Raw genomic sequence first — 10,753 nt, 5'->3', positions numbered from 1 at the left:
ACAGTTTCGATGGTAACTGGGGTTTCTGCCAGCACCATTTGGGGGTTTGGGAACCGTCGCTAATTGGGTTCATGTGTGAGTCGCCCCCAGCCCAGCTCAGAGCCTGGGCAAGCACGCCTCCAGGCCGGGCTCTAACATTCCCCAAACCACCTCAGCCCACCTGCCCAGGATCAGGGTGTCAGAGTATGAGGTTGTGGCATGCCTGCATCTCGTTTCTGTCTTCTGATGTTCAACTTAGCTTTTGTTCCGAGACTAGGAGGCCTCTCCTAACTGAGCACGTCAGGCTTTAGGGGCTGACCGTCCGAGAAACTTAAGACGTCTCACCAGCTTGTCTCTCCCCATCTCCCTCTACCTCCCTTCCATTTTGACAGAGCTGGACTCAGAGGATGCCCCTTCATGCTGTCGTTTGGCCCTGGGGGAACCCCTTCCTTATGGTGCTGCCCCTATTGGTATTCCCCGGCCCCCACCCCCTCGGCCAGGGATGCACTCACCGCCACCCCGTCCCGCCCCTTCGCCTGGCACCTGGGAGAGCCAGCCAGCCCGGTCGGTGAGGCTGGGGGGCCCAGGAGGTAATGCGGGGGGTGCTGGGGGCGGTCGTGTTCTTGAGTGTCCCAGCATCCGGATCACCTCCATCTCTCCCACGCCTGACCCACCGACCTCAATAGAGGATACTCCTGAAACTTGGGGGGACGGCTCTCCTAGAGATTACCCTCCACCAGAAGGTTTTGGGGGCTACCGAGAGGCTGGAGGTCAGGGCGGAGGCGCCTTCTTCAGTCCGAGCCCTGGCAGCAGCAGCCTGTCTTCGTGGAGTTTCTTCTCCGACGCCTCAGATGAGGCAGCCCTGTACGCAGCGTGCGATGAGGTGGAATCTGAACTTAATGAAGCAGCCTCCCGGTTTGGCTTGAGCTCTCCACTGCCCTCGCCCCGAGCTTCTCCTAGGCCATGGACCCCGGAGGATCCGTGGAGCCTATACGGTCCAAGCTCCGGAGGCCGAGCGCCAGATGATAGCTGGCTACTCCTCAGCGCTCCTGGGCCCATCCCAGCCTCACCTCGGCCTGCTTCTCCTTGCGGCAAGCGGCGCTATTCCAGTTCCGGAACCCCATCTTCAGCCTCCCCAGCTTTGTCCCGCCGGGGCAGCCTTGGGGAAGAGGGTCCAGAGCCACCTCCACCACCCCCATTGCCTCTGGTACGGGACCCTAGTTCCCCTGGCCCTTTTGACTATGTGGGTGCTCCACCAACTGAGAGCATCCCTCAGAAAACCCGGAGGACTTCTAACGAGCAAGCAGTGGTCCTGCCTCGGTCTGAGGAACCTGCCTCGTGCAATGGGAAGCTGCCCTCCGGTACAGAGGACTCTGTGGCTGCTCCGGGGGCTCTGCGGAAAGAGGTGGCTGGCATGGACTACCTGGCAGTGCCTTCTCCCCTTGCTTGGTCCAAGGCCCGGATTGGGGGACACAGTCCCATCTTCAGGTGAGGGCCAGATCTTGCACTCCTGAGCTCTTCAACCCACTCTAGCAGAGGTCAAAGGATGAGTTTCAAAACAAGTCATAATCCGTGGTGTTCTTCACATCTTGTAAGAGCTTCTACAATAACATGGCTACGGCTAAAACCAAAAATTGGTTCTAAGGCAATTTAGGTTTTTTTTTTTAAAGCCAGCTGGGCTGAGCTTTCTATGAACCTATTAGAAAAAGTCTCTTTACCCCATCCTTCAGTAGTCTAAGAGAAACAGTTAAGTAAAACGGAGTTCCTTCGGGGTTTCTTATACCTCCAGCTCTGGCCTGGCCCAGGCAGGTTGACCTTAGCCACTGGCTGTTTAGACAGAACCGATAGTACAGGCCTATCCTCCAATACAAGAAACTCCTCTGACTCTTCATTTCTAGGTTCAGCGATTAAGAGCATCACTTCACACTGGAATAAAGTTACATACATTTGCAAATCAAAGAATTTACATTGAAACTTGTGTTTCTATCCCTTCTACTCTCAAAGAATTCTGCCCATTTCAATAGTCTCAGACCTCAGGGGTTGGGGGGAGGGGTGTCAGACTGAGACAGCTCCATCCTGACAGGCTTCTAGAGGGAAGCTGAGTCCTCTGGGATTCCAATAGGTCAACATTTCTCAAACTCAAAAACTACTGTCCGAGTTGGGAAGTTTGTAAGTGCAGGGTTATACTGTCTAATGGTTTAGCATCCTCCCAGGCCTTTACTTACTAGCCACAAGTAGCCCCATTTTGCATCAGTTATAGCAATTAAAATACATTGTCAAATATCAGCAGTGTGTGTGTGCATGTGCACACACAGGATTACCAGTTGAGATCTACTCGCAGATAATCTGTAAGTACAGTTCCAGAAGAGCAGCTCTTAGCCCTTGCAACCTTACCTACTTAACCCCAACTAGTGGGAAGGAGTTGGCCCAGTAGCCGAGTAGCCAACCCTAGGTTTTACGTAGGCTCTGTCCTCAGTCTCTGATGCTTTCTCTGGTCTAAAGCGGCATTTTTGTGATGTGCCTGAGTTTCTAGGGGGGAAGACCAGCATGGCCTTTGGGTTCTTCTGTTTCTTGGTAAAGCTTCTACATTCCATGTCTAGAACTTGGGAGAAGGGAGTGTTGTCTGTCACCCTCTTCAAGGGACTCCGTTTCTTATTAATCCCCCTGTTTCTAAACTTTTAGAATTTACTTCTGTTGTGGTTTCTTATCTCGCTCATCCCCACAGTTCCTCCTCCCTCCCAAACCCAGTGTGATCCTGATGGGTCTGAGGTTCCAGGCAACCATGTTCTTTCTATCCAGGACCTCTGCCCTACCTCCCCTGGACTGGCCTTTACCCAGCCAGTATGAGCAGCTGGAGCTGAGGATTGAGGTGCAGCCTAGAGCTCACCATCGAGCTCACTACGAGACTGAGGGTAGCCGGGGAGCTGTCAAAGCTGCTCCTGGAGGTCACCCTGTGGTCAAGGTAAGGGCAGAAGGCAGGCCCCATGTTCTCTCTCTTCTCTGCTTCCAGGTTCTTGCAAATGGGCTTCAGCTGTGCACAGAATCCTGGCACTGCCCTTTCCCACACTCTCAGCTGTGACCCTGCAGACAGCCTAGGGGAGGGACTGGAACTGGGGGAGGAAGGTACATAGCAAGGACCCGGATATACTTTCTACTCTTCTTTTCTGTTCTCCTCCTCCCCCCCACACCCCACCCTTATCCCATGGGACATCAGCCTCAAGTCTACTTTGGAAAATGGTGACTTGCCAGACGTGGGGGAGGGTTTCAGCGGAGGCCAAAGGTCACTGGGAGTTAGGTTTTCTCTATATTGAGTTGGGCTAGTCTTTCTTGGAAGCTCTTCCTCCTTTGCCCAGCCCAGTTTGGACTGTCCAAGAATAACACTGTGAACTCCAGGCCACATTTTCTCTACAACTGATGCCCAGTTTCCCACAGGGAATCCCTTCTAGGATATTCTTTATCTTTCACCATTCTCGTCCTTGGACTGAAAATCCAAGGATGGATAAAGGTTAAAAAACACTGGGGCCTTCAAACAGGTGGCCTCTGTCCCCCTCTGTCAGCTCCTAGGCTACAGTGAGAAGCCACTGACTCTACAGATGTTCATTGGCACGGCGGATGAGAGGAGCCTACGGCCCCATGCCTTCTACCAGGTGCACCGTATTACTGGCAAGATGGTCGCCACAGCCAGCTACGAAGCTGTAGTCAGCGGTACCAAAGTGTTAGAGATGACTTTGCTCCCAGAGAACAACATGGCTGCCAAGTAAGCCCCCAGGCAACTTTAACTTGTTCCTCACCCCTAAAGTCCTGGGAATTGATCCTAGGTAGTTCTGAGACGGGGAGGCTTTCTGAAGAGGCCATCTCTAGATTAGAAAATAGTCCCTCTAAGCACCCCTAGTCACTCATGACTCGAGGACTGAGGGCAAGGGGGCTTCCCTTCTGAAAAAATGCATCCTTGTCCCCGTTTTTGCTAGAAAGGCTTATCATCTCTCCTTTGCCTTCAGCATTGACTGTGCTGGAATCCTGAAGCTTCGAAATTCAGACATTGAGCTACGGAAAGGGGAGACGGACATCGGGCGCAAGAACACACGTGTGCGGCTGGTGTTCCGTGTGCACGTGCCTCAGGGCGGCGGGAAGGTCATCTCTGTGCAGGCAGCATCGGTGCCCATCGAGTGCTGTGAGCAAACAGGCCCTGAGCAGTTCCTTGAGTCTTGCAGCTCCTTTGTCTGCCTGCTATCTATTCCTGCTACAAAGTATCCTGTGCACTGCCTGTAGTGGGTAGCGGGGAAAGAGGTCTCAGCTTTTGTTTTATGACGATGAGGGAGAGGTGAAGGTGATATTTTAATTTGGCCCTGCTATAGACTCCAGGACGCCAGGTGAACCTGTCCTATTTGCTCTGTGTCTGCTTAGGGAGTCCTTACACAGCTGTGTGGTTTCATGATGCTATTGGTTACCTTTCATATTTGCCGCTAAAGGTGGGCTCCTCCCCTAAGGCTGCATGTGGTAGAGAGGGCTGTCTTTCCTCTGCTCAGCCCAGCCCGGCTTCTTCTATTACCTTGCAGCCCAGCGCTCAGCCCAGGAGCTGCCCCAGGTGGAGGCCTACAGCCCGAGTGCCTGCTCCGTGAGAGGAGGGGAGGAGCTAGTGTTGACTGGTTCCAACTTCCTGCCAGACTCTAAAGTGGTGTTCATTGAGAGGGGCCCCGGTGAGTACCTACAACCAGCAGGCAAAACTGACACTGTCACAAAACTACCAAATTAAAGCCCCAGTTTCTTTATTTACCTCTCCTGGTTCAGCACAGCTTCTCACGGGGAGATGGCTGTGACCACAATCTAAAACTCCAAGGACAGTGAGCAAAGGCATGAATATATATCTCTAGGGCTGGAGAGAAGGCTCAGTGGTTTAGAGCGCTGGTTGTTCTTCCAGAGAGCCTGGGTTCAATTCCCAGCACCCACATGGTGGCTCACAACTGTCTGTAACTGCTGTTCCAGGGGCTCTGACACTCTGACAGACATACTTGCAGGCAGAACTTGAAGCATACGGAATAAAAACTAGAGATAAATAAGCCATAAAGAAAGAAAACGCACACTGGGCTTATTGAAGAGGAAGGGGCTTTGAGACAGTCGTGAAGATAAAATGTATGAGGAACTCAGTGTCACAGATTTCCCTGGGCCTGTCCTGAGAGAAAAGCATAGCTGTGATCACGAGAGCCTGTGGGGTCCCCCAAGACGAATCTAAGGGGTGGAGCAATGGGAGACTTAGGATTTTCCATCCAGCCACCAAACTGCTTCTCCTTCGTTTCACCTTGCCCACTGATAGCCCAGCCCCAAGACCCACATTTAGCACCCTGGAGTCAGATCAAAGAAACTCCAGAGGTTCCGCGCTATTAGCCCTGGTCTTAGCACCTCCCTTCAGGATGGAGCCCATTCCTCCCTACCACTTTGCAGGTATCCTGGGAGGGGATGTGTGAGTTAGTAGGTGAGAGATCTCCTGGGCTGCTTCTAACTCTCCGTCCCAGCCATTTCCTTTGCGTTGGTTTGCCTGGTGTTCTGTCTCTCTCATTGGCTAAACACCTAGTATACTCTGTGCCAGACCAGCTAAGAACTCTTTAGTCCGATGTTGACTCCAGCAGGAGGGGACAGGGTAGAGGACTCTGGCAGGGGGTGGACCCTAGAGCGGGGCTGAAGCTCTTTTTCTCCCCAATAGATGGAAAACTGCAATGGGAGGAGGAGGCGGCGGTGAACCGGCTGCAGAGCAGTGAGGTACCACTGTCCCCGGGGGAACCCAACCTGGTAGGATGAAGGGTGGAAGAAGCCAGGAAGTTCTCAAGAGCCCCTTTACCCATAGGTTTGGCATCCAGAGTAACTTTTTCTGACCTGGAGGGTCTAGTAGCTCGAGTAGGAAGATCTCCAGGCAACGGACCTCCTGAGCTGTGGAACTAGGAGCTAAGGGTTGGGTCCACAGAAGGACTGGGGTGATGTGAGACCTCCAAGGACTTCTGTCACATCCTCTGTTCTCCTAGGTGACATTGACTCTGACCATCCCTGAGTACAGCAACAAGCGGGTGTCCCGGCCAGTCCAGGTCTATTTTTATGTCTCCAATGGGCGGAGGAAGCGCAGTCCTACCCAAAGTTTCAAGTTCCTGCCTGGTGCGCTCTAAGACTACCTGTGGTGGGGCAGAGGGTGTGGACCCCGATGTGAGGGGCTAAGGGGTGGATGCAAAGGGAGGCAGGATGGAAGGTGTGAATTGGTCTCCAGAACTTCACTAGCTTCCTGCCTCTTCATCTTCCTAGTGATCTTCAAGGAGGAGCCCTTACCAGACTCATCTCTCCGGGGCTTCCCTTCCTCATCGGCTCCCCCCTTTGGCCCTGACATGGACTTCTCACCGCCCAGGCCCCCTTACCCCTCCTACCCCCATGAAGACCCTGCTTATGAGACTCCTTATCCGTCAGAAGGCTTTGGTTATAGCACACCCGCTCTGTATCCCCAGACGGGTCCCCCACCGTCCTATAGATCTGGCCTGCGGATGTTCCCTGAGACTGGGGGTACCGCAGGTTGTGCCCGCCTACCCTCAGTCTCCTTTCTTCCGCGCCCCTTTCCTGGTGATCAATATGGAGGACAGGGTTCCTCTTTTGCCCTCGGGCTTCCATTCTCCCCTCCAGCCCCCTTTAGGCCTCCACTACCTTCCTCCCCACCACTTGAAGACCCCTTCCATCCCCAGAGTGCCGTTCACCCCTTACCTGCCGAGGGCTACAATGAGGTGGGGCCAGGCTATACCCCTGGGGAGGGGGCTTCGGAGCAGGAGAAATCCAGGGGTGGCTACAGCAGCGGCTTCAGAGACAATGTACCTATCCAGGGTATCACCCTGGAGGAAGGTGGGTGTGGGACTGGGGGCTGTGGGTGTGAGTGAGTGCAAGAGATCAATTGGCATGTTTTCGAAGGTTGGAGCTTGGCTGTTCAGGAACTTGGCATTCTTAGTCTCCCAGGGCTAGTGAGGAGCAAGTTTGTGTGTGTGTGTGTGTGTGTGTGTGTGTGTGTGTGTGTGTCCCACCTGAATTCAGCAACTTAATTCTGAAGGGCACACAGAGTAACTGTTCCAGCCTTTTTTTTTTTTTTTTTTTTTTTTTTTTTTTCTGTCTCTGCCCTAATCATATAATTACAGCCCGAGAAGTATTTCCAGACCATTTGTTCCCTCTGGTTCCCTGAATTGTAGATCCAGGCAGTAAGTTTCAGGGAGGAAACTTGTGGAAAGCCAGGCCGAGTGGTCCTCCCTCACCTTATCTTTCCTTGGTGATTGTAGTTCGAATTGGTGAAGAAGACCTTCCCGTTCTGTCGCTTTCTCCAACTGACCACACTGATATCTGTCCTGCTACCACAGATGTAGGCCAAGCTGGAGGGATGCGGGACTGGGAACCCACATAGATGGAGTTGAGCAAAATTTAGTTAGAAGAAGTTGTTAGGAGACATTGGGGAAACTGAGGCCCAGCCAAAGAGGAATCCAGAGTGCTCTAGCTGGAGCCCTGCCTGGAACTGAAGGGGAGGGGATGTCTCTGAAAAAGGAAAAGACCTGCCTTAGTCCCACCTTTCAACTGCCCCTCCTTTACAGTGAGTGAGATCATTGGCCGAGACCTGAGTGGCTTCCCTGCACGTCCTGGAGAAGAGCCTCCTGCCTGAAGCACATGTAGTAGCCCCAGAAGCCCCGCCTCCTTGCCCTCTTAACTGGGGTGCTGGCTCCAGAAGCTTGGGGGCCAACTCTAGTTTCTCTTTGCTCAGCTTCCATTTCCCTGTACCCTCTTTCTCTCCCAGCTGAGGTGTGGCCCCAGGCCTGGTGCTGCCTCGAAGGGTCTGAGGGTGTGGAGGACTGGGAGGGTGGAGCCTGAGGCAGCATACCAGAACTGACTGGGATGAAGATGATGGCCAGGTTGCACAGGCTGTGATGCTGGCAGGCTGGACCGGGTGATGGGTAATAAACTGCTCGATGACCAGTGCCTCAGGCTCCAGAGCTCTTTGGAGAAAGGTGTGGTGGAATCTTACTCCGCCTTTGGCCCAAAGGAGCCCAAGAAGTAGGGAGGAGATGAGGTATGGCTTGGAGCAATGAATCCTAAGAATCTTCCTGATGGTGGGGCCTGGGGGGTTCCTTAGCTTTGGGATGAGGCCTTGGAATCCTTGAGTTCTCAGGTTGCTGTGCCACCACCCAGGCGATTCTGATTTATAGTCAAGGTGAGAAAACACCTGTCTAGAGAAGAGCAATCTGAGCTTCCAGCCGAGGAACAGGCTTTCCTGAAATCACCCAGCCCCATAGCAGTGTTGCCTTCCTGGATTCCTGTCCCACTGCACATATCTGCTAACCCAGATGCTTCGGGTCCCAGAGGCTCATCCACTGAAGTGAGGGAGGGGACAAGGAAGGGTTGGCATGGGCCTAGCCATGGAGTCCCTGACCCTCATTATGAGGTCAGTCTGGAAATATTTGTACACTAGTAGTAGATGACAGGAAGCTAAGCAGTTTTCCTAACAGCGCTGAACTCCTTTGGGGCTCAGGGCATCCATGAGCACCAGGCTTATCTTGCAGATATGTCCGAGCTGGCCTCCTGCATAGCTGGCACATCCATTGTCATTAACATATCCTCGCAGGAAGCCTGCTCTGAGCTCTATCTGGACGGTCAATTAGACCAAGGTGCAATGAGCCAGGGAAAGTCAGACTATGTACTTGCTTGCCTAGAGCCTGGTAGACATGGTGCATAAATAGGTTGATGGGTTCCATTCACCTTGAGAAGTTACACCCAAGCTATTCAGAGAGCTGTCCTTGGAAATCTTGCCTCACCTCCAGACTGTTGGGACATCTTCACACCCATTGAATGCTGATAGCCCTGGGACTCTTTCTGGGCTCCTGGAACACAGGGAGGATCCAGACAGCCCTGTGAAGTCCCTGGAAAGCCACAGAAACCGACTCAGGATTGGAAGACTGAAGAATTCAAGTGACCTCTTCCCTCTCCCCATTGCTGCTTTGTAATTAGTTTCTTTTGCTCCTTAGAACACAAGCTGCTGCAAACCAAATTGAGATCAGCTGCTCAGTTCACTGGGCCTTAGTGTGTGCATGTATGTGTGTGCACACTTGTGTATGTGTGTCCAAGAAACCCCTCCAACCCCAATCCAGAGTCACTATCCAGTTTGATGTTGGAGGGGACCATGGGACATGTTGGTTTTTTATAGCATTCCTTGGATCCACCCCATTCTCTGACAGGATGGCTTAGTATCCATTTGAATCACAATAGTGAAGGAGGTTTGCTGTCTTGTATTGGTTACCTTTCTGTTATTTTGTGGAAATACTATTTTGGTTTAGAGTTCCAGAAGGCTAGATGTCCTTAATGGTCGGGAAAGTGTGGCAGTAGGGCAGGGGGGCAGAGAGGCCACATCTTATCCACACACAGGAAGCAGAGAAAGAAAGCACGAAGTAGGGGGAGGCTGTAACACCCCAAAGCCCAGCTCAAGGGATGAATTTTCTCTAGCAAGCCTCTTTCTCCTAAAGGTTTTGTAATTTCCCTAAAGAGTACCCTCAACAGGAGACCAAATGTTCAAATCTACGCACCCAATGGAGGACATTCCTCATCCCCACCACCCCAGACCTCCTTGAACAGTTGGTTCCATCCCCTGCCAGGACATTAGCGCTCAGCCGTGGTCAGATTTTTATTGAGCAGCGACCAAATGCCAGTCTGCAGGATTTCTTAGTCTGCTGAGCTGGAATTTATATTGTATCAAAGACATGTACTACCACATTGGGCTTTTTTGTTTGTTTGTTTTTAATTGATATAGTCTCTTCTAGCCCAGGTAGGCCTGGAACTTGATATGTAGCCAAGGATGGCCTTGAACTTCTTATTCTCCATCTCCTGACTGGGAGTAAGGTGTCAGACACCATGCCCAGTTTTATACACTGCTGGGAGTAAAACCCAGGGCTACATTTATGGTAGGAACACACTCACCTTCGTCTAAGCTATAGCCCCAGATCTCTGGGGTTTGTTTGTTTGTTTCTTCAATGCAGACTTCTGGTCAACCTCTAGTCTACTCAGTTGTGTTCTTGAAGTTCATGGCCCAGATATCTGCATTTTGTTTTTATTTATTTAAGGAAGTATCTGCAATTTGTTTATTTGACAAGCTAGCCTTGGGATCCAGTGTATAGCCCAGGCTGGTCTTGAACTTGCTGCATGCAGCCTCTTTCACTGGAATCACAGAGAGTGACCGCTTTGCCCATTGGGTTCATGCATTTTAAAGAACACAGTAGGCAATTCTTCAGCTCAGAAAGTTGAGAACTAAAACGTGTCAGATTCCAGCATAGTTTAATTTCCCCATTCTAATCATGTCTGCGTTGGTCTGAGAGGAGGGTTATGTGGAGAAGTGAGCTAGAGCCCCTCACTGAAACCATCTCTCCCCTTACCTGGTCTATCCACTGCTCAGCTTTTGTTCTGATGGGAGTAAGAGATGGCTTGTTCTGAGACAAATAAGAGCGGCCATGAACAAGGATCCAGGATGCCTTGAATGACATGTTCCACTATCGAAGAACTTACCTGAAGTTTAAAAAAAAAAAAAAAAGTTGAAAAGAAAGCACTAATGTATGTTTAATGTGGCTACATCAGGTAGATAATTTGCAGAAGAGCAGGGGGACTTCTGCTGCAGACTGTAAAATTCTTAGTTTTAGGACCGGTGGACCTAACAGTCAGCTAAGTTTAACTAGTGTTTCAAGAGCTTTACCTAATAGCTACAAAGATGTTGGTCAGGTACAGAGAGAGA

General features: G+C 51.6%; 1 protein-coding gene across 1 annotated transcript; it reads left to right on the top strand.

Annotated features, from left to right (window-relative positions):
- The first annotated feature begins 376 nt into the window (after window positions 1-376).
- Window positions 377-7,836, top strand: NFATC4 (nuclear factor of activated T cells 4). Its single transcript, XM_080926420.1, has 9 exons — window positions 377-1,467; window positions 2,779-2,941; window positions 3,537-3,736; window positions 3,978-4,150; window positions 4,536-4,676; window positions 5,678-5,733; window positions 5,994-6,120; window positions 6,265-6,846; window positions 7,578-7,836. The coding sequence occupies exons 1-9, from the start codon at window positions 482-484 to the stop codon at window positions 7,643-7,645; spliced, it is 2,496 nt and encodes an 831-aa protein (XP_080782546.1). The 5' UTR covers window positions 377-481; the 3' UTR covers window positions 7,646-7,836.
- The last annotated feature ends 2,917 nt before the right edge of the window (window positions 7,837-10,753 follow it).

The sequence above is a fragment of the Micromys minutus genome (genome assembly GCF_963924665.1).
Source record: "Micromys minutus genome assembly, chromosome: 12".
Classification (NCBI taxonomy): domain Eukaryota; kingdom Metazoa; phylum Chordata; class Mammalia; order Rodentia; family Muridae; genus Micromys; species Micromys minutus.
This window is presented reverse-complemented; position numbering and strand designations above follow the sequence as displayed.

Bases quoted from the DNA above. Each gene is read 5' to 3' on its own strand.
- NFATC4 (XM_080926420.1), top strand. From the start codon at position 482: ATGCACTCACCGCCACCCCGTCCCGCCCCTTCGCCTGGCACCTGGGAG. The intron at 2,942-3,536 runs GTAAGGGCAGAA...CCCCTCTGTCAG, and splicing joins GAGGTCACCCTGTGGTCAAG to CTCCTAGGCTACAGTGAGAA. The intron at 3,737-3,977 runs GTAAGCCCCCAG...CTTTGCCTTCAG, and splicing joins GAGAACAACATGGCTGCCAA to CATTGACTGTGCTGGAATCC.